At 40.5% G+C, this 23,108-nt stretch overlaps 2 protein-coding genes across 2 annotated transcripts in view; one reads left to right on the plus strand and one right to left on the minus strand.

Annotated features, from left to right (window-relative positions):
• LOC109463361 (nuclear pore complex protein Nup205-like) overlaps positions 1-21,703 on the plus strand; it is a 32,920-nt gene extending 11,217 nt beyond the window's left edge. The window contains exons 21-42 of the mRNA XM_019760134.1: positions 571-816; positions 1,282-1,434; positions 2,065-2,142; positions 2,678-2,821; positions 3,513-3,616; positions 4,333-4,524; positions 4,789-5,017; positions 5,462-5,563; positions 5,781-5,923; positions 6,473-6,664; positions 7,166-7,284; positions 14,962-15,115; positions 15,581-15,713; positions 16,293-16,411; positions 16,728-16,866; positions 17,351-17,431; positions 17,972-18,135; positions 18,520-18,637; positions 19,196-19,330; positions 20,293-20,393; positions 20,743-20,808; positions 21,089-21,703. Of these exons, the coding sequence (XP_019615693.1) occupies positions 571-816; positions 1,282-1,434; positions 2,065-2,142; positions 2,678-2,821; positions 3,513-3,616; positions 4,333-4,524; positions 4,789-5,017; positions 5,462-5,563; positions 5,781-5,923; positions 6,473-6,664; positions 7,166-7,284; positions 14,962-15,115; positions 15,581-15,713; positions 16,293-16,411; positions 16,728-16,866; positions 17,351-17,431; positions 17,972-18,135; positions 18,520-18,637; positions 19,196-19,330; positions 20,293-20,393; positions 20,743-20,808; positions 21,089-21,178 (3,002 nt within the window). The 3' untranslated portion in view covers positions 21,179-21,703. The remainder of the gene's footprint in view (positions 1-570; positions 817-1,281; positions 1,435-2,064; positions 2,143-2,677; positions 2,822-3,512; positions 3,617-4,332; positions 4,525-4,788; positions 5,018-5,461; positions 5,564-5,780; positions 5,924-6,472; positions 6,665-7,165; positions 7,285-14,961; positions 15,116-15,580; positions 15,714-16,292; positions 16,412-16,727; positions 16,867-17,350; positions 17,432-17,971; positions 18,136-18,519; positions 18,638-19,195; positions 19,331-20,292; positions 20,394-20,742; positions 20,809-21,088) is intronic.
• Positions 7,291-13,217, minus strand: LOC109463402. Its single transcript, XM_019760213.1, has 3 exons — positions 12,919-13,217; positions 11,474-11,574; positions 7,291-11,222 (listed from the first exon to the last, which is right to left on the minus strand). Exons 1-3 carry the CDS (start codon positions 13,215-13,217, stop codon positions 7,861-7,863), a joined length of 3,762 nt encoding a protein of 1,253 aa, XP_019615772.1. The 3' UTR covers positions 7,291-7,860.
• Positions 21,704-23,108: the final 1,405 nt, after the last annotated feature.

Genomic DNA, 23,108 nt, shown 5'->3' on the forward strand with positions numbered 1-23,108 from the left:
TTATCAACACAAGCTGCACTACTTGTTCCTGACATGAAAAAATATCAGTCATCAAAAAATCTAAACCAAAACAAAAGATACGAAGACAGAAAGTTCTGCTGCAGTACCAAGGTCAGCCTCCAGGAAGCCCAAATCTGACCTTGACTTTTGTCTTTGCAAGACCTATCTACATACATGTACCAAATATCATCACAATCCAAAATCAGTGTGTTGATGAGATGATGTCATTAAACTAAACTTAGTCTATAAATTTGTCCCTCAAAACACACGGAAAAGCATTTCAGATGGTCAAGATTTCAAACTATTCCTGGGAGAGCATGCTTCCAGAACCCACTAGGATTGTGGCCTTGGATTGAAATCTTACTCCTTTGGTGCTCAACATGATGTCATGTGAAACAAAATTGAGATGACAGAAAAAAAAATCCCGCTGGCTAGAACACTGACAATGTTATGACTTTCCTTCTAAGCCAATTGTGCCTCCCTTTTTCCTAAGTCAAAAGATACAAAAATCAGAGTTTTCTGCACTCAGGTCAGCCACCAGGAGGCTAAAATTGCCCATTTTTTCTCCAGGTGTGTTGGGATCTCCTCGCACCTGTCTCCACTCCATACTGGGTGTCCTGGATGCCGGGGTGGACTCTGCAGGGGGTCCCGGCTGTATCCATGACAACCCGCAGCTGTCTGAGCTGGCGTACAAGCTGGTGTACCACCTGTGTGCCAACACGGAGACCTCCGACCCCACCATGCGCTACCTGCGCACCACACATGACTTCCTGTACAGACAGATGCAGCATGTGCCTTTTGCAGGGAAACATGCTGGTAAATAGTAATAAACATGTACCTAACTTCATTATTTGTTACCAAAATTCTGGTGTATTTTTCTTGAAAGTCTTCAAAAGCTACTACATGTATCATTGTATGTAGGGACTTTTCATTTTGTCTTGAATATCTGCAAATCTGTGTGTAAAGCGAGAAGTAATTTTTGCCAGTAATAGTAGAAAAAATTCTGAGCAAGAGCATTTTTAGGACTGTGAGTTACAATTTGACACCACCCTGGCGTTTTTGTCACCATGGCATTTGAATCACCCTTTCTAAAAGTATGAATTGTTTTCAGGACAAAGCTCTTTGAGCGCTGGACAAAGAGCTGGTGTTCACAGGCTACATTGTAACCATATTTTTCTTAATAACTGTTATTATATATAGATCATCAGTGTAGTCTTTTGCTTAGCGTCATAAGAAAAATTCACAGAATTCATTGGGTTTTTTTTTCACAATGTTTGTCAGACCTGGACCCAGTGTTGTTGCTGAATCAGCAGTCCTGGCTGCTGAAGTCTGTTGCCATCGAGCTGCGTCTGACGTCCCTGAACAGACAACGCTCGCACACGCAGAGGTTACTCAGTCTGCTGCTGGACGATAACGCCTCACAGATCAACACAGGTGGGATAAACAAACAAACAAACGTACAAACACACACACACACACACATATATGCAAACATATCTATCACACATGCACACACAGCTGTACACATGCTAAAACTGTCCTATTAGACCACCCACTAGACAGGTCAAGCATCTTAGCAGAACGTACTACGTATACACCCGCGAAACCCATAATGTACAAAATGTATTGTGCGTAGCACTTCGGCAGAACGTCTCATATAAGGCTGTATTCCCGCATATAAGGTTAATGTCCTGTCTGTAGTTACCAAATGTTGTGTCAGAAAAGATATCCTCTGCAACAGGCAAAATTCTAATGCATCGGTGACCAAAGATCCAATGAAAAAATGGAAAAATCAGGGTTTTACGCAGGCACAGTACATTCTGCTCACAGGTTGTAACTATAGACATGATTGTTAATGCTTGTGTCAATGGAAAAAATGTATCTATAAAGTATGGTCACATGGGCAAGGTGGTTGTTACAAAGAGGTGGTCACTTGTACAGGTTTGACAACCTCTAGATGTGACTGAACACTTCATTTGGTCAAATTAACATTTATGTTAATTTTTCTGGGTTTATTCTTAGTGACTATACTTTAATTACATCATGTCATATTTATGCATGCAGAAAAGTCATCTGTGACGTTTGAGGTAGACAGAACTACTTTTACAACCAGCATGTTTGGTGGACTGCAAACTTATGGTGGTGTGTTTAATTTTGTTTTACATGCTGTGATGTGCTACATGTATGCTGTTTTTGTTTTTTCCTTATTTTTGTGATCTTGACTGCACCCTCTTGCACCTTTTACTCTGTTTATATTTACATTTCACCATAAATTGTGGTAGAGTGACATTTTTCACCTCTATACATGTACATGTATGTACATGTATGTTTCACTTAGTCCAACTATTCTTTGTGTGTCAATGTCAAAGTAATGAATTTTTCAGAATTCATTACTTTTTCTCTTTCTTCAGTGCACTTATTGTAATTTGTGTGTGTGTGTATACATAAAGTTTCAGTTTCAGATTTTTAAAGATAAATGCTACATAATATTATTATCATTAGTAATAAGTCAACTAATACTTGGCAGGGTCAATGTCTACCTGACAAACATTTCAAAAATGTTTTTAAGATAGGTAGGTAGGACAAAAATTTAAGCAATAATTATTTCAAGTAACAGCATCCCAGCTTAATTTTACCTTAGTTCCAAATTTGTCCGAACCTTCCCATGATGCCCCAGGAGCGCCGACCAGGAGGAAGATCCTGTCTCTGCTGGACTCACTGGACTTCACGCAGAATTACCCAGAATCCCCTCAGCTGGACTTCATGAACCCTGTGGTGATAGAACAGGTCATGCAGGCCTGTCAGACCAAGAACAAGGAAGGTACGCACATCTTGGACATTGTTTGGTTCTTTGTTTGTTTGTTTGTTTGTTTGTTTGTTTGTTTGTTTGTTTTCAAGGCTTGAAATACTTTTCCTGCATACTTACACAGGAGCAGGTAACATTGAAAATTACCTGCACCAGACAAATTTTACCTGCACCACTCAGAATGTAGGAAGTATGGATCACACTAAAAACTGTTCAGAAACTATTGCCATTTATAATTATTATTTTTTTTAAGCCTCATAGGTTCTAACAGTCAATGCAGCAAAAAAAAAGTCCACATATGTCAATAACCCTAACCACAAGACAACTTTGCCGCCTAGTTGCCGCCTAGTTATTCCTGCACAGCGGCGCACCAGAGGTAGCCACGTCTTTAAATACAATATTATTCCTGCAACGAAAGACAGTTTCAAATTCTCATTTTTCCCACGCTCGATACGAGAGTGGAACAGTTTACCTGCCCAGGCCATACAGGCACAATCTGTGGAGGCCTTTCGGGCCTCCCTACCGTGAGGTCCACGCACCTCCCCCCCCCTCAGCGATACCCCTTACGGGGTTGTTGGAGGAACTAAGAAGAAGAAGAAGTTGTTCAGTCATCATTGTCATATTGGTGTCTATGTATTATTATTTTTCATTTCATTGAAGTTTGTACAAGGACATAAGAGTTGACAAATGTTCCTTCCCATTGCAGGAGTGAGTCTGTGTAATGTAAAAGCCCTGCACAGGGTGTTGGTGGCAGAACTCAACGCACTGCAGGGGTCAACAGCCGCAGGACAGCGTCCTCTTATCACTGAGGTAAGGACATGTACATGAACTTCATCTGTTATCTGATAAATAGCCTTGTGATATCCAAACACTTAGATTACATCTTTCTGTTGTTTTTAAGTTATTGATTTCCATACAGTTATTCATCCAAGTTATTGATCATGTGATTCACAAATTTTTACAAGCAGGATTTCCCACCTAAAATTTCACAAGAATATCCAACCTCTGGTTAGGTGCATTCATGTGCATTTATCAAATGTGTATTGACTATGCTAGCAACAAATATGGAAATTCAAGTTTTACAGTATGGCAAACATCTACATGTAGTAAGTGAGATGTAAGAATTCCAATATGATGTTGTCAAAACTAGGTAAAAAACAGCCAAGAAGTAGGGATTTAGGCTTATGCACATGTACTAAAATGTACATGTATGTCCTCTCATATCTAAACTATATGTACATGTAACTCTCAAGACTCCCAAGACTCTCAAGAATTATTTATTGATCAAGGGCAGTAAACTTAATACAAGTTACTGAATTGCGAATCAATGTACATTTCATTATTTTAAAATCAAGAATTTATAGTATTGCAGTCATTGAGTCATTAGGAGGTTAAAATACAAAGTCATTAGGAAGTTAAAATACAGTATCATTAGAAGGACTACAGACACCACAATAATTACACATACTACAACCACATCAACTGAAGCCTAAAAGTAACCATAACCACACCATATCTCACCCTAGGAGATCCAGTTGATCCTGCAGTATGCTGTAGCGAGGAACCAGGTGAAGGAGAGTCTGCAGGCTAAGAAGCAGGGTTTCGGTGCGTGGCAGCAGGCTGTGGAGGTGGTGGTGACCGCCTGCCCTCCCGAGATGCTGTATGGGGAGGATCGCAAGGGGGCGCTGTTGGACATACTGCAGGAGCTGCTCAGGAAGGTTTGTAGTGCTGTAAACTCTTTTATTTTTGTTGGGGCATGATTTTGCGAAAAGAACATTTTTGCATTGATGATTTTGTGCCACAAAAACATATGCAGATTTTGCAGTGGAGATGCAAACTACATTTGTACTACAAATATTTGTTTTGAACCAGTTTTGAACCAGTAAGGGTAGTTAAAAAAGGACCTGATTTAAAGAACAAATAAAAGAAAAAGAAATTTTTTCCCCTCGCTAATTTTGAAGGAAAATACATTTTTTTGGCAGATATCAGATCCAGATGCTGTTCCAGAGCTGACCTCCCCCGTAGCAGGAGTGGTACTGACCCTGCTGGCCCACCTCCGCCAATCATCCTCCACCGAGCAGACCCCCTTACCTGGTTCCCAGTACGTCCCCCTGCTGGACAGTCAGGGAGCGGGGTACGGGAGCGGCCCTGTGTCAGCTGGTCCTATGCAGGTGGTACTGAGGGGCCTGATAGAGAGCATTATGCAGTCTGGTAAGGAGTCTCAACTCACAATCATGTATTCAAGGTGTTTGATAATTTTGTTGGAACAATTGTCAAATTGTATTAGTTTTAGCAGTTTCTACCTGCATGGTTTTAGGAAGACCAGTTGACTGTATCTTTAGATGATGCCACAAATAGTGTTGTAACTTTTTACCATTGTTGGGTATCAAAAAACTATGGTATCTACTATGTCCCAACTCAGTAGGCACAAAGGCATAAGCATTGTCAGTCAGCACTATCTACAGTATCTGCAACAGGGGGCAAGATTTCTCCCATTTGAAGAATTGTCCAAAATCAATGTGCACAAAGACATCATCCATGAACCAAGTTTCTTTTATATATAAAAACAAATTTTTATAGAGAAAAACAGTAGCTATAGATTTATTGTTTACATGTACATGACGTGTATATCATAATGTTTTACCATTCCCACAGGAGGCACCCAGCAGAGGGTGAGAGCTAACCTGTATGGAGCCCTGCTGTACTGTCTGCAGATCCTACAGGCCCACAAGGGGGCGCTAACAACCACTGACACTGGTGAGTCACTTGATGTAGGATGTAATTCTTTTGCTTTTTCCTGTTGGGCCATTTTGATTCCTCTAATCGCATTCCTAAGCTAAATATCTATTTGTACATTTTTTGTACCAGCACATGACTGGATTATGAAGGAGACAGCTGAAATCATTGGTAGCTACATGATTGTATAGGAACAGTTGTCATGACAAAAGTTCTGTATCAAACTCCCTCCTTACAGGTTCCCCGAGTGTTCTGGCCTTGGCGACAGAAGGGGACGAGGCGAGGGTTGCCAGGGAAACGGCCGGAATCCTCGGTAGCTATGGCAACAGCTTTGTGGAGACGGTCTGCAGGGATGCGTCCGATGGGCACGATGTCGGAAGGGTCAGTTGTGGCCAAATTTTATCTATCTAGTTTTTTAACTGTTTAGGTATTTTCCCTTAGAACAAATTCCCTACATGTAGAATTCTGAAGTACAGTACACAGTCCAGTGACTAAGTAGCCCTGCATTTAGATCAAAATGTTGGAAGTTTGAATTTCCACTGTTGTTGACATGCACCCAACATGCACACTACTTGAAATGGTAACAGTCCACAGTACAAATGTACATTATACTGGAAAGAACTAGCAGAATTTTCAAGGTACAATGAACCTTTAAATACTGTATAAGTGACTGTCCTCCAAGACTAGTTCACCAGTTCCAGATAAACTTGGTTGAGATCAATTTTAGTTTAAATACAAACAGAGGTTGACTTAGCAACTGATATACTGGGGTGGAACTGGACTGGTATTTATCCCTTAGTATGTCATGAACAACATGTGCAAGTCAGTCAGGTTCAAGTCCAGGCCTGGACCTGATTCTCTGGACCTGGACCTGAATGTTCTGAATTCTGGACCCACCCATAGTAACCCCTGTTCTATCCTCCCTCCCAGATGCTGGCCTTCTCCACGTTAGACTCCATGTTCCAGCTGGACCGTAACGCACAGCTGCTGACGTTCCTGGTCAACAAGGGCTACCTGCGCGTCTTCACCGACAGTCTGGTACGGGAGGACGAGCTGCTACAGAGCATGCTCAGTCCCTCGCCGCAACCTCTCAGGGCGCTCTATCTGTACGAGTCAAAAATGGTAAATATTTTGCTTGTTTGTTTTTTGTTTGTTTTATATCACAGTATTTGCTTGCATTTCCAGTAACATCTTTTGAAATGAAATACAAGATATCCTATCCAGTTGCCAAAGGTCTGTTCCCATGTTTTCTAGGTTAGCCAAAACCCAGACTGACTCACAGTCTGTATCTGTATAGTCAGTATGACTGCCCTTTGGTGTAACACACCAGCTTCTGTGTCTGTATAGCCGGTATAACCACCCTTTGGCATAACACACCAGCTTCGCAGGCACAATGCACCGCAACAGCTGGCTACATTACACCAAACAACTTGTTACACCTAACCTTTGAAAATATAGCTTTAAACATTGTTTGAAGCTATCTAATAATAATGCCCCTACTGTACTTGATGACAGCGAGTTCCACTCTGCGATAGTTCTAGGAAAGAATGAGTTTGCTGATGACATTGTAAATGTGGAGAGAATGCTATCCAGCTCCTGATGGTCTATTTCCATATTTCCCAGGCTTTGCTCTCCAGGCTAGCCCAGACCCTCGCTGGCTCCCAGGCTCTTCTCCAGGCAGGAGTGCTGGTGAGGCTGTCTGAGTGCCAGTTCCTGGACATGAGACCAGAGAATGCCGGCAGGTAGGAAGATTAGCAAAATAATGAGCATGATTATACTATGAATGATAAATATACCAACAATTTTTATGTGTCCTTTGACCTTATATAAGATAAATGACCCATTACGTCACCACAGCCTCCTGGTGGAATAGGCAGTCATCAAATGTGAACATGGATGGGGTCAAATATCACCCCTACGTGTGGGACTGGTAGAAACCAATGAATCACCTTTTACAAATAGGATTTTGGGTTAAAAGACACCAAAACTGAAATTACTGTATTTGTCCAGGACTCCTTTAATAAAGCTTCATTCATAAATGTTAGGAAAGTGTCAAATTGTTTCAAATTCAACCATAGACCACATGTACAAATTCATGGTCTCCTCTCATACTACAGTGTATGATGGTACAAAATGTAGTCTTTTGTAGTCAATATCAGTTTCCTCAAATTATTCTTGCGTAAAGCAGTTTGTCATACATTGTGCCTTATTCAATATTTCATCCATAAACTGAATAATGTTATTATATGGGGACTTAATTTTAGTGTCTCCAAAGTAAGCTAATTTTAGGTGCTGATTTTTGATAGATAACTGACAACTTAACTTGAAGTTGAATCGTACAGGGTTCGAATGTTCTTCAGCACCATTGCAATATGTGGATGTGCTGTTTTGTCCCCATAGATATCTTTCATCATCTTCAGTGACTGTTCGTAATAACCAATAGCTTTCCTCTGATCACCAAGTTCACTCCAACAGGTCGCAATGTTGTTTAGTGTTGAAGCAATGTAGGGAAGTGGCGTTGTTTTGCCATAAATTGCTTCCATCATCTTCAGTGACTGTTCGTAATAACTGATAGCTTTCCACTCATCACCAAGTTCACTCCAACAAGTCGCAATGTTGTTTAGTGTTGAAGCGATGTCGGGGTGTGGCGTTGTCTCACCATACATAGCTGTCCTGATCTTCAGTGACTGTTCAAAATAACTGATAGCTTTCCTGTGATCACCATGGTCACTGCAATATTTGCCATTGTTGTTTAGTAATAAAGCATTGTCACGATGTGGCATTTTTTCGCCATCAATAGCATTACACATTTTCAGTGACTGTACACGATAACTGTTAGCTTTCATATGATCACCAAGCTCACTCCAACATAACCCAATGATGCTAAGTAATGACGCAAAGTCGGGATGTGGTGTTGTTTCGCCATAGATAGCTTTCCCCATCTTCAGTGACTGTTCGTAATAACTGATAGCTTTTCTTTGATCACCAAGGGCCCTCCAACAGTTCCCAATTGTGTTCAGTAATGACACAATGTCAGGATGTGGTGTTGTTTCTCCATAGATTGCTTTTGCCATCTTCAGTGACTGTTCGTAATAACTGATAGCTTTCCTCTGATCGCCAAGGGCCCTCCAACAGTTCCCAATGTTGTTTAGTGTTGATGCAATGCCGGGATGTGGTGTTGTTTCTCCATAGATAGCTTTCCCCATCTTCAATGACTGTTTGGTATAGTTGATAGCTTTCCTCTGATCGCCAAGGGCCCCCCAACATGCCCCAATGTTGTTTAGTAATGAAGCAATGTCGGGATGTGGCGTTGTTTCTCCATAGATAGCTTTTGTCATCTTCAGTGACTGTTCATAATAATTGATCGCTTTCCTCTGATCGCCAAGGTCACTCCAACAGTGCCCAATGCTATTTAAAGATGAAGCAATGTCGGGATGTGGCGTTGTTTCACCATAGATAACTTTCCTCATTTTTAGTGACTGCTCATTATAACTGATAGCTATTGTCTTATCTCCAATATCACTGCAACATGCTCCAATGTTGTGTAGTGATGTAGCAATGTCGGGATGTGCTGTTGTTTTGCCATAAATAACTTTCATCATCTTCAGTGACTGTTTGTAATAATTGATACCTTTCCAATGATCACCAAGGTGTCTCCAACATTTACCAATGTTGTTTAGTAATAAAGCAATGTAGGGATGTGCTGTTTCGCCACAGATATCTTTCATCATCTTCAGTGACTGCTCGTAATAACCGATAGCTTTCTTCTGATCACCAAGTTCACTCCAACATTTACCAATGTTGTTAAGAGATCTAACAATGACAGGATGTGGCATTGTTTCACCACAGATAGCCTTTTTCATTTTCAGTGACTGCTCATAATAACTGATAGCTTTTCTCTGGTCACCAAGGTCACTCCAACATCCCCCAATATTGTTCAGTAATGACGCATGGTCGTCTTTTGGGGTATCAATACTAAATGCCTGTTTGTAGTAGCTTATTGCTCTCTCACTCTCACCGTGTTTTTTCAGGACATTGCCTAATTCAAAACATATTTCAAACTGTTTTTCCCTGTCACTGCCCGCCTCTTCCAGACCTGCTTTCAAGTGACGCATAGCTGCATCTAACTGCAATAGCCGTCGTGTTATTCTGCCCTTTGTTAGAGATGAGGTGTCAAAGATGGCCTCTGAGAATATCTTTGTTGCTGCAATGTCCTTTGCAACTGTATCCACAATACAACTTTTTAGTGGGATGGCAGTATAGTAGTACCTGAAAAGCATTTTAGAGTCTGGTATGTAGAAAACTGACTGAACTGAAGTGTCATCAATGTCATGTTTGTGTAGTTCCCCTCGGACTTTCATCTCTTTGAGAGGAGACAGTCTGTCCTTCTGTCCTCCGTTGGCAATGTACGTTCTTAACCGTAGCTCCGCTGAGATGCTGATCAGTACAGTCAAGTGGTGGGCATCTTCGTGACTGATCCGCTGTGTCTTGTGTAACTCTTCTATTATTCCCCACACACTGGGGATTGTGATACCGCAGTAAATACTCAACACATCAATGGCCACGCTGGGAAAACGGTATATTTCTTTCTTGACATCCAGAAGCTGTCCCGTTGGTTCAATATTTTGTTTTTCTAGATTATCATTCTTTACTATCAGTAGTGCTAACAACTGTGACAGCACAGGGGAGTGGTTTACGCTTTTGTTGACTCTGTCTGTATAATCATTCACCAAAGACTCATCTCCTGTTAAGTAGGTCACCCGTCTGAGGATGTCTGACAGGTGATAGCCTTCCGCCAGGGCGATGTGCAGATGCTGATATTCGGCCAACTTGGCAGGAGTCTGGATGAGACTAACAGGAGGTTTGCTTTTGGTTTCTTCTCTTCCAAACGGAGTCTTGGAAGCCCATGGCATGAAGCCGTCGAAGGCAAAGCCACGAGGTGTGACGGAGTCGAAGAACCAATCTTTCTCTGGGTCTTCTGAGAGAAAGTCGTTGAGTGACAGGATGGCCATGGCTGGGAGGATGGTTTCCCCAAGGTTGATGACTTTTAGATGTAAGTAGTGTGTGAGATTTAGGAAGTACCTCCGTGTGTCATCATCCTCCTTCCCCTCCTCAATCAGAATGGCAAACTCCAGGTCAGAGTACGGCGTCACCAGTTCTGTGGCCTGTGACCCCAACCCGGCGAAAGCGTACTTACAGGGAGGGGGTCCGAGTTTGGCGATGCATTCATCTGTCAGTACTTGGATAAACTCTTGTCTTCCAACTGTGATGCTCTTGAACAAGACCTTGATTGCTTCAGCTCGTTTGGTCTCCACCTCTCTCACAACAGGATCGTCTTCATCATACTGATAAGGGTTGTGTTCCTGATGAATTGTTTCAAGCTGAGATTTTACACGGTTGCGAATGTTGTCCAGTTCCTTTATGTGATCTAATGCACTGCTATATGGACACGGTTCACAGTCTACGTTACATGTGTTCCTAAGAAACTGCCTTTCAGTTTCTTGCAATTTTGTTACCATGTTTTGTTTGTCTCCATCTGTTCTGGCCATGGAGGCGTTATACAGAGCTGCCGCCTGTGTGAATTTCCTACCTTCTCCTGTCCGCTTACCTCGCTCGACGTAGACGTCACCCAACCTGCACAGACATTCGGCTTCTTTAACCTTGTTGGGTTTACTGGGATCTGTAGGCAGAAAGTTTTAGAAATCAGATTCAGCTGAACTTCAACAGTTCCATTCAGGTTAATATGGTTAAATTGTTGGTAAATTATTTGTGTTTCAACTGTAAAACTATAAAATCAAATATACCCCCCATCATATCTGAGATCTTTATAATTTCTTCATTCTATGTTCTGCTGCAACTTTAAACATTAGGCAATGCTAATCATGATAAAATTAGGACAGTGTATGCATGGAAAGCAATGTATTTGCAAACCGTGAACAAGCTTTAGGGCGGCTGCTAGGTTCTGTTCTGCTGCATCCAGGTCTCCTTTTCTCATGTCACAGTCTGAGGTATGGATGTACCTGTGGTAGGATCTGAACAGTGAAACAAAAACCAAAAAATAATAATGGTACGTAATAGTATGCCAATCATCAATCGATATTGTTCCATACATTTTGTAAATCTGTTGATTCTAGTCATTTTTTACCAATGTCATAAACTAAACTTATACAGTAACATTAGATAAAATAATTCCGACCATACTTCCAAACGTTGCCTAATTGAACGTTAGCTTTCCTTTACCACCTCTTTTTACAAAATGTTATGTGTCCCCATATTCAATTCTTTTTAAGATTTATTTGCAATTGGATCTGAAATAATCAACAATTTTTTAGACAAGAAACATAAAAGCACTAACATGTCGTCTTCAGCCTGACAGGTGGTTTTGTCGCTAGAGGGCGCAGCTGAGAAGGGAGAGGAGTCACCCTTCTGTCCTCTCATGTCTTTCTGTGGTTGTGTACGTGTTGACCGCTACGAGAACCAATAAGAAGCATTTTATTAACAGGTTATCGATTGTACAATGCATCAGACTTTGCGTAATGATGATCAAGAGTTAACGAAGCAACGAGTGACTCGTGAAAGATCACTATGTTGCGTAGTGTGTACGTGTTGATATGTATAAAACCTGATAAGAGCCATGATGTGTGATAATGCACAATTGGACTTTGAGCGATGGTCAATGATGGTAAATGATCTGAAGAGACCCCTAGACCACCTAATTTTGGACCATTGACTACAATAACAAAATAGGGCACATGAATTCCAATGGCAAAGACCTAGGTCTACCCATAGACCCATAAAAAATAATAATCACAGCTTCTTGAACGATTCTGTGCTCAAAGATACAAACTTAGCTAAAATCATAATTTTGACAGCTGAAGTAAGAAATAACATATAATTGTGCCATGAAGTTGATATCAGTCTAGGGGAAACATCTTTAACTCATCATGACACCCGTGTAACCCAAACAGCGGCTTAGTTCACTCACCTTGTTCTTTGTTGTGGTGATGTCTTGTCTGATTTTTGCGGTGTGCAGTAAGCGGTGAACAATAACGACTGTTCCATGAACGTTGTGACACCGCGCCAGTGCTCTGTTGTACAGAGCAGAAGATCTGGTCAAGTCTCTAGTGTCTTCAGTTTCTGTTCCGCCTTTCAAGTACACATCACCCAGACTCTTGATCGCTTCTGTTTCTAACATGTTGTTGTCATTTACTATTGCCTCTACCATCACCTGTGCGTATCCAACCAGCAAAAAGTCTGTGTTACCATTAGTAGCCAATGTCTTGTCCAGATCTTGAAACTTTGCCGCTACCTTTGCAGGTGTAGTCGTCTCCTTGTCTTCAGTTGGCTGTTCTTTGCCCTGTGACAACACCCCCTGCAAAAGCCTCTCTGCGTAGTAGTAGCGGTGTTCTATTCCATCTGCCTGTTGCCGATTTTCACATCGCACCATAGCAGCAATGTAAAGTGCCAAAGCTGTGTTGAACTTCCCCACGTCCTTCCCGAGTCTTCCCTTCTCCAAGTTCACGTCGCCCAGAGTTTTAAGCAGCTCCACTTCTGCCAGCCTGTCCGTGTCGGCCATGGCGTCCACCAGGGCTCGGAGGTAGTCTGTCTCCGCACGGGCTCCGTACCTCCTGCCCTTCTCGTCCGCCTCACGGAGTTTCTCACATACCCGCAACATGGCGACCCTCTGCTGAGCTGAGAGAACACCAGTAAAACTCTTCAATGTTCTTTGTGTTGACTTTATGGGCGTGACTCAAACAAACTAACACCCTCAGGCTGCTGCTGGTGTCAGCATTACATCATCTGTCAAAAGTACAAAAGTCCAGTACCCCCACTAAAACATTGTCAATACTCGTAAACATGTCAGGTAGCGTGTGGTATACATTTCTAATGAACTAAGACAAACCTTCTATCATGAAACATACCCATTCTTACCCTTTTACTGTTACTAAGAAACGAGAAGAAACGGCTGTGTTTATAAGAAAATTTGTGAACTTTGACCTGATATCCCACGGCAATACCAAGACGTTAGGCAGGAGGGGTGTATGGCAACAGAAAAGCCAATAACAAGGCAACTTCATGGAAAACCTCCATTTTTTTCACAAACATTCACTCAAAACCCTGCACTGTACAATCAGTCCACCACAAAAAAATGCCAAGAATTCAACAAAAAAAGTTTTTTAGCTCATTTTAATTTTGAGCTCTCTCACCAGGCTACAACTGTACTTGTGTGCATGCCCTTCAAGGCGCGTCACCCCTAAGGGCACTGCACTAATTGGAATAATCCCCCATGACGTCCATGGAGTTGTAGTATGGACGAGTCCAACTCAAAACAAATACTAGTAGCATGCAGGTTCCATTTGTGTTACAGTTCATATTTACATGCAATCATTTACATTTTATACTTACTTTTCATTTTTTCTTCTTTTCATCTACATGTACTTGTCATTTCTTCAACTATTTTGCTACCTTATAGCGACAAACATGCATACTGTGCACTAATAATTTGTCTAGATAAAAGAAACCCTTTTCTTACTTGGTAGCACCCAAGTACATTGTATAGTGTTTGTTACTGTCACTCTAAAATAGGGCCTTTCCATGGGCAATCGCATTTTTTAATGAAGGAAACTATATTTTGACGTGATGCTGAAGGCTACAGCTCTATATATATGACACACAGTGTGTATACAGTGAATTTATCCCTGTTTTTGTAAGAAACCTTCCGTGTAAGCGGTTTATGGCCTGGGGGTGTACATGTAGTTGAAACCACCCTCTTGTGACAGCTGCTAGCTCTTCCATCTGAATACATCAAGATTTGGCAAACGTCCGACAGGAGTGATAATTTTAACCTCAGCGCTACTTAACCCAGCGGGTATGTGTGTACAATAAAGGACTTCTTTCATTATTTGTTACCTTCGTGAAGAAGGTTATAATATGTTTTCAGTAGCATTTGTCTGTATGTCTGTCTGTCTGTCTGTCTGTTTGTCTGTCTGTCTGTTTGTTTGTTTGTGTGTTTGTGAACAGCATAACTCAAGAAGGTATGAATGGGATCTTATGTTATTTGGTGTGTGAATAAGGTGGAAATGATGCTTGACATGACTAAATAACAATTATGCAAATCAGGATTGAATTTGCATAATTAATGAGGAAATTCTTTAAATTTTCTTCGTTCCATAATAGGACAATGAAACACTTGTGACATGTGTAATTGAAAACAAGAGGATATTGATTATGTAAATAATTTGCATTATTAGTGGGAAATTCCTATAATAGTAACGGCTGGTCATTCAGACCCGTTGGACCAGTCATTACATGTATATCAATGTATCATCCATCTGATACATTTTTAGGTAAATGACAACTATATTGGATGTTACTATAAAATTTCCTCTAAAACTGTAATTCTTGTTCTTCCCTCTCAGTGTACCAGGCAGTGTTGATGCCATGACAGTGTCGTATGAGGGTTTTGTGCCGACCGTGTCAGACAGGTACAGACAGATGCTCCTGCCTGCCCTCAAACTGTGTCTGGCCATCATGACATCACTCGGACCTCAACATAGAGATGCCACCAACCAGGTAAGGCATTCTGGTAACATGCTATATCAATATTCATACAAGTCAAGGCTGGAAATATACCCCCTGTATATGCAGGTAAAATTGGAGCTGTGCCGGTTTTTCAGGAAATTTCCAGGGCGTCAATTTGGAAAACAGTTTAATTTTCATTAGGTATGTCTGATGTCTACAGGCACCTAAACTGCACTGGGCCATGTAAAAAAGTAGCTTCATTGAAGACAGCAGAAAGTATAATTTTATAAAATTACAAATAGAACATATCTTTCAAAACATTTCAGTTGTTTGATGAACTGAAAGTCAAAGAAACTGTTGTGCAGGTAAAATTTGTCAGGTAATTTTGATGTTACCTGCATCAGTGCATGTAAGCAGAAAAAATGGATTTCAAGCCCTGTACATGCTACTTCTTTGATGCTCATTTAAGCTGCTTTCGAGATCAAATGTTCCTGATTTTTTAACTTTTTCCTGCAGGTTCTGCAGTTCATCCTGTCCCACATGGATGTGTTCCATGCCATCCTGAGAGAACAGCAGAACAAACTCTCCCTGGCACCACTACAGGAGCTGGCCCTCACTACAGGGGTCCTCTCACAGTGTCTGGGAGAAGGTACACTACAACTGAAACACGTTTTGTTGGTTTCAAAAAATCCACAACTTTATTAGATTCTAAACTTAAAGGTCAACAAGTTTGTGGCTCATACAGGCAGGAACTTCCACTCCCATTTTTTAGGGCATGGTATTTGGAAGAAAGAGCCTTCCATGGCCTTTTACCTCCCCAACCAATTAAAGTCAGATACTCATTTGACACCTGGGTGGAACTTTATATAGCCAGTGATGGCCAGGAATCAAACCTGTGGCCTCTTGATCTTGTGCTCTCTAGCCTACCCGCTGGGCCATTTGACGGCACTATTGTACAGTCTACAAACATCTTAATCTTTAAACTTTCACGGTTTAAATTAGCTTGTACAACAGTGACTACAATGTATTTACAAGCCTTGCATCTATAGTAGTTTTCTAGTATACATGTACATGTACATGGCAACAATGAAAAACAATGAACTACAGTTACTGCATACAACACAAGTGTATTACAAAGTATTTCTATGACTTACCTATACAAAATGCTGTGACTCAGGTTGTTATTCCATCTTCCAACTAGAACCAACAGTAATTTTGTCTGTTACAGGAGGTGTGTTCACCAACCCCAGTCTGCAGGAGGACTCCGCAGCTGCGCAGGTGCAGAGCCACCTGTCTCGCATCCACCGCCAGGTGCTGACACTGCTGCCTCAGTACTGCAGCAACCAGGTGCTTGTTTGCTTGTTTGTCTGTTAGTTTGTTTGTTTGTTTGTTTGTATAGCAAACTGCTGCCACCCCCACAATACTACTACAACTGTACCTGTTTTTTTATGCAGCTTATGTCTGTATATCTAACTATAAGCATTGTTCAAAAGTATCTAATAAAGACCTAAGTTCAATGATAACTACATTCAGTTCAATTACAATGGCTACAAAGTTTCAGGCATATACACTAACATGTACAAGTATAATTGTTGTTTTTCTCAACAAATCAACTTTCAAAAGTAATATCACAGAAACTGAATTAAGATGTTCTTCTGCACAGGGTTTAAGGAAGCAGCTAAGGAGTCTTGAGGAGACAGTAGGACCTGAGGGAAGGAGTAACAAAGAAGACATCAGGCTGGCTCTGTTACAGATCATGGGCAACCTGATAGCCTACTGTAGGGCTGTGGTCGCACGTTCGGGTGAGACATTATTTTTGTAGCTTTCCTAACCAGAGTTTAAAATACTTTTCCAGCCACAGTTGACAATCTAATAGTAATATTCTTAGTGAAATATATAGGTTGCCATTTTCTAAATATATGTAAGTTGTCATTTTTTTAAACATGTGACTTCAGTTGAAACCCCCTAATACATTGTACATGTACTTCAGTCAGACAGTAAAGACAAACATAAGTTGATTGCTATGTAAGTTTAACCTTCTCCCTGACACCTAACCTTGTAACCAATAGAGAAGTGGTAGCCATATGACATACTTCAGTGTGTGAATGGTTAAAGGGTACATTCTTGTAATTGTGGCTAGAATTCTGTGCTTGTTTCTTTGCTTGAAGAGCATATACAGGTTTTACTTAAGCTAACAGCCTTGTCATGTTATGTTTTACATGGTTCTGGTTGGGATAGGATGAAACTGTGGATACTAAATGCCTTACAAATGTACCCCTCTGACAGGTTCCACAGCCCAGCACTGTCAGCTGTTGTTCACTCCCAGTTTACAGGAGGCTACAGCCAGGGACATCTACTCTGCACAGGGTGAGGATGGGAACTTACTTCAGTATTAGTCTCTCAAAATAATCCTAATTCATGGACAACAAGAAAAAAACTGTCCTTTCAGTAACTGCCACTTTATTATAATCAAAGAACTTTATTGTATGACAATTGTACATGGTACATACAATGTATGGCAATGACTACTGAACATAGTACAAAAAGAAAAGGGCTTAAAATAGAAATTGACATCCTTGTGTACTAAAACATCAAATGCAAGTATAATATGCAATTGAATAGGGCTAATCATGAGTTTCAATATTTTACATAAACTCAGCACCAGGGATAGACATGTTTGCCTGTGTGTGGATGATGTTCAGCACCAAGGACAGACATGTTTGCCTGTGTGTGGATGATGTTCAGCACCAAGGACAGACATGTTTGCCTGTGTGTGGATGATGTTCCGCACCAAGGACAGACATGTTTGCCTGTGTGTGGATGATGTTCAGCACCAAGGACATGTATATAGCCTATGGTAGCGATTTCCTTGTATAATTTAACTTGATAAGTTGTGTTTTGTTTCAGATGTCCGAGGTTCGGTGACCTCTATGCGACCTCCAGGCCTGGGTGTGATAGTTCAGCATGTGAAACAGGCCACCGATGACTTCATGGCGGCGTTCGAGTCCCACGGACAACTCCAGAACAAAGTCAACAACGTGTCTGAACTCAGCAACGAGGAGCTCAAGGAGGTGTGTTTATAATTATTTCATGGTCCTAGTGCCTTTGACAAGCCTACAACAAATTTTCATTTTTAATCTGTTGTTATTCCTTAAACTCAATTTTATAACAAGAACAGAGGTATATAGAATAGAGGTAGTCACACTCTATCAAACACATTTTGAAAGTTTAATGTAAATTCAGAAACAATGCAAAATCGTCAATGTATTGCTCTTGAAATTTTAGGAAATGACTTTCCATTCTTTGTATCAGTTTTCTGATCATGAATACCAGATCCTTCATTCATACCAAAATAGAAATGCTCTGGGAACAAGTGCGACCAGTTTTTTAGCAGCAGATAGCATCAGATGTCACCTGAAACTACATGTACAATGATTGACACCTGTCTGTTCCAGCTGTGTCCGGTCGGTGCAGCTGCGGAGAAGATGTCGACTCACCAGCGGCAGCAGCTGGCTCACAAGCGCCTGACTCAGATGGTCCGCTTCCGAGCACAGGAGATGGCTCTGTGTGCATGTATCCTCTCTGTACTCGCTCTCAGGAGATTGTTTGTTTGTTTGTATTCTTTTACCACTCTGAGTGAACAGGCACTGCTTTTTAGAGTGGCCCTGGGTACATATATATCAACAATGCAACAATATATACAAGACAAAACAAGAATAGAATTTTGCATCAAAATCATTATCCACACTCATAATTGCATTGTTACTGTAAGAAGTGCACAAAGTAGGTCTTTGGGAAGGTATAGTGTAGAACTGGAAAAAAATAGACAAAGATAGAAGCTATCTGACAGAAAAGCAGACTAATATAAAGAAGTACAATGTATATTATAATAGTGATTGATAATTATGCATTTTTCACTAACAGGCGATCCTACACATTCTGACATACACATCCAAGAATGCACATTTTTGTTTGATTCGTTCAACAAAAAAATGTAGTTTTCTTTATCAATGCAGAAGTTCTTAGCATTGTGTTCACATAAATTGCACTGAAAATTTGAAGAATCTTTGTCTCAAAATAGGAATATACATACATGCTAGAGAAGCGATGTCCTTAACTCCTGGTGTCCAGATGATGTAGAGAATTGCCTGTTTCTCCTGTGGCGCCACCTAGAGTACTACCTGCTGTACTGCACCCCAGCAGACCCCACCACTGCAATGTTCTCCCTGTCCAAACCACAGGGACAGAAGCTCAGGAGGCTACAAGGTACATGTACTACAATGATATTCACTTTGTCTTCACAGGAGCAAAATTTTGCCATCTAAAGAAAATGGACATGGTGGCAGCAAGTGCAGGGAGGGTGTGAAAGATGATATTAGAACAGTTATGACAAGTTCACAATACATAAAAGTGCTGTGAAAAAAAATCAAGTCAAATATATCTGTACTTTTACATATTCTGGCTAGACCAGTTTAGATTGTTGATTGTCCATTCAAGAAAAGAACAATTCTAAGCTGGAAGATTGACAAGAAAATATAGTACACATTAGAGCTGTGTACCTAAACAAATTTTAGGTACAGGTACAGGTACAGGTACACAGGTTTAGGTACAGGTCCGGACCTGAACCTGTACCTGAACAATTCGACCAATTTATATGCTCTTCTGAACTCCTTCAATAACAAAAAAACATAAATAAACTTGATAGTTAAGGTTTATTCTTTGTTTATGGCGAATGCTCAGATAAAATATAGGCAAAACTAAGATGTTTTTGTTTTCATGAACACACTGTCCTTACACAGGCACCCATTGTTAACCAGCTATTTAAACATTTGAGGTCACAAATAGGCATAAAATTAGTGTGAAATTGTTTAGGTACAGTACCGGTACGGAGGGATTAGGTATTTTGGACCTGTACCTAATCAATTTTTCCGGTACAGTATCGGTACTGCGTACCGGTACACAGCTCTAGTACACATGTATGAGGGGAAAGTTTTACTGTCACTGTTTCAAGGGCTGAATGGTCCAATTCAAGCTTTACTTTTAATCCTCTGGTTTTACATGTATGTCATCCTCTTGTTCAATGAAATTTTAAAGAGCCAAGCAAATAGATCAGTATGGCCAAATGACATAATTTAAAACATTGTACTAGTAATATAAACTGTAGAAAATGTAGCATACTTTTTCAAATACCAAATGACAGTTAACAGTACATGAGTTTTTTCTGTCAGACACCCCAGGAAAGTCTCCCTTCTCTAACGGCCTCCTGTCTGGAGATGAGCGCAGAGATCTCATGTCGCTAGAGGGGGTCAGTAAGGATGACATCGATCAGGTACGTTTCCACAGGATGTTTTTCAAAACAAGAACAAAAATCAGAGATTTCAGACATCCAGGAAATTTGCGGCTTCCTGAATTCCCCCATGTCACCAACATATTCCAGCTGGCTTCTGACCAGATTCTGAGACCTTCACGTTCACTCCATTAGCACCGTCAGACCTTTTGACCTATCATTCTGCCTGTTCATCTTCCCCTCACCCACATGCCCTCCACCTACTCTGTTTTGACAAACATACACAAACACACACACAGCTCAGACACCCAAAACAATACTTCCGTATGTACAAGTCAAGACAGCAACAAGATATATATGTGTCTGACTTCTTCTTGTCTTCCACTTCCAGCTGAAGACAGATGTGATTTCATGCCTGACAGAACCACTCTTCAGGAAGCTACAGGATATAGAAAAGGTGAAACCATAATGTCATCCTACTTACCAATGTTTCAGTAGACTGCTACCTTCCTCAGGGCAAGTCCTTGTACAAGAACTAGTATTCCATGATCTACCAGCCTGATAAAGCTATTTAGAAAATATGAAAACATGTATTTGGAATGTCATGGAAAGAAACTTAAATGTTTGTACACATTGTATTTACAGTAACATATATCTTGAAGGTAAACATTTACATCTCATACAGTTATTATTTTTTAGCTTTATAAAGATTTTTTAACCTTCCATTTGTGTTTCAGAATTATACCAAGTCCCGTACGAGGTATGGTTTTATGGAGGCTATGGTTCGACGAATCAGGAGGCTTCTGAAGCTACACACGGGGGTCTGACCCTGCCTCGGTCATCTCTGATAAACTCAGCTATGAATAAATTAGGAGAGAACGGGAAAAATACTAAATGCTTGATCAGAATGGGGGCCATTGTCCACATGTTGAGAGCACCTTGTTTACTGTGTCAACACTCTGGTGTTTCAACTGCAGGAAAAATGCCAAATTTGTTGTATTTTTATAAAGATAGATGAAGGAGTGATACTTAGGCATATATGACATCCTGCAATTACATTTAAACCTAAATCTCTTTTAGTGATCACCTATGCATAAAGAACACTGACCCACGCCCACTTTTTGGTGGTTCCGTAGAATTTTTTTTTTTCCATTGGCCCAAGCATTAAGAGTCCTGTCTACAGTGGCCACCTATCTATACTCTGATCATTTTCACAATAGACAGATTTGACTGTACTGTCAATATTCTTCAGTTTTGTTAGGCTACTGCAGTTACTACATGTAACTGCAACTCCAGCAGTAAATGTAGTACTACACTGTATCATAAGTAAATAGTGAATATTTACTTTTCTGCATTATTAACAAGAGTTCTACGAATTCACACCTTCGCCAAGTGGTGTTAACATTTTTGAATGACATTTTAGAAAGGGATGTAATGGTAAGGTGTTGCTTTACATAAATTATAGATTTTCAGCCCATATTACAGACATATATATTATAAGGTTATTATCAATCTTTCAAAGAAGACTATCAGAATGCAAAGGACACAGTTTGTATACTAGTAAATGAAGCTATGTTAAGCTATAAATGCTGAATTGAAGCAGTCAACGCAGCCGATGATGAAATCATTTTCAAAATGTGGAAACGATTTAATAGTATAACTTGCATAAATAGTGATAAGAATAGTGTCATAGACAACCAAAACATATATTTGCTATTCATTGCACTTCTGAATAAGATTAGGAGAGTAGACAGTAAACTTATATTCCTTAAGATGGCCAATTATATAATCATTCAATGATACACCGTACACTACAGATATTTAACCTGGTAGTATTGGTTACTTGTTACTACCATGTTACATACGAAATACGGTAGATGATTTTACAGTGTAATCTGTATAAAAAATCTGTATAAAATTATTTAGTTACAATTCCTACGTTTAAAATAAATAGGTTTTATAACCCACACATTCTACGAGTGTGGAAGGCCAACATGGATATTCAATATATCCTAGACGCATATGCCTGTATTATGTACATCACGAGCTATATGCTGAAGTTTTCCTGACGCTATCTGCCGCAGATATGCAATGGCCTGAAGTCATTGGAAGTATTGCCCGTCAGTATGGCAAATTTCTGACAGCTGACGATGTGAAAAACATGAACTATGAAGAAAAATGCAGTTGGTTACGCCGTAATCCTGTGACTGCTGCTCGGCAATTCAGCTACCTTTTTCAAGGAGTTCATTGGAGGAAAGGGAAAGCCGATTGGACACCTCCAAGACTAATCATTGAAGGTGAAATGTTTTATGGGGTTATTGTTACAGTGACCAAGTCATGGTCTGAGAAGTATGTGTCCATAACGGTAACATGTCTACCATGCTGTTCTTGGTCACGGATGTATACATGATCGAGGAGCGTGCCATAGTCAGTGGTAGGCGTTTGAACCTCTTGTGTAAAGCCGTACTGTTGCATTACAGCTAATATTTTAGGTTGGGGACAATCTAAGATGTTGAAGTTGAAGTCTCCAAGGATAACAGTCATGGTGTCATGTGGAAGTTGATCTATGAGTCTGTGGAGCATACTGATGAACAGCCCTTCTGGCATTGTCTGTGGTCTGTAGATGTTGATGATGTTGACATTGGTGGATAGTTTGGTGACTGTTATTGCTGTGTACTCTAGTTCATCTAGTTGAATATGAAGTTGCTTGGGCGAGATGTTTTTTGATGCTACAGTCATTACTCCTCCTCCTCTTCC

Source organism: Branchiostoma belcheri, unplaced genomic scaffold, assembly GCF_001625305.1.
Source record: "Branchiostoma belcheri isolate BF01 breed outbred unplaced genomic scaffold, Haploidv18h27 scaffold125, whole genome shotgun sequence".
In the NCBI taxonomy this organism is placed as follows: domain Eukaryota; kingdom Metazoa; phylum Chordata; class Leptocardii; order Amphioxiformes; family Branchiostomatidae; genus Branchiostoma; species Branchiostoma belcheri.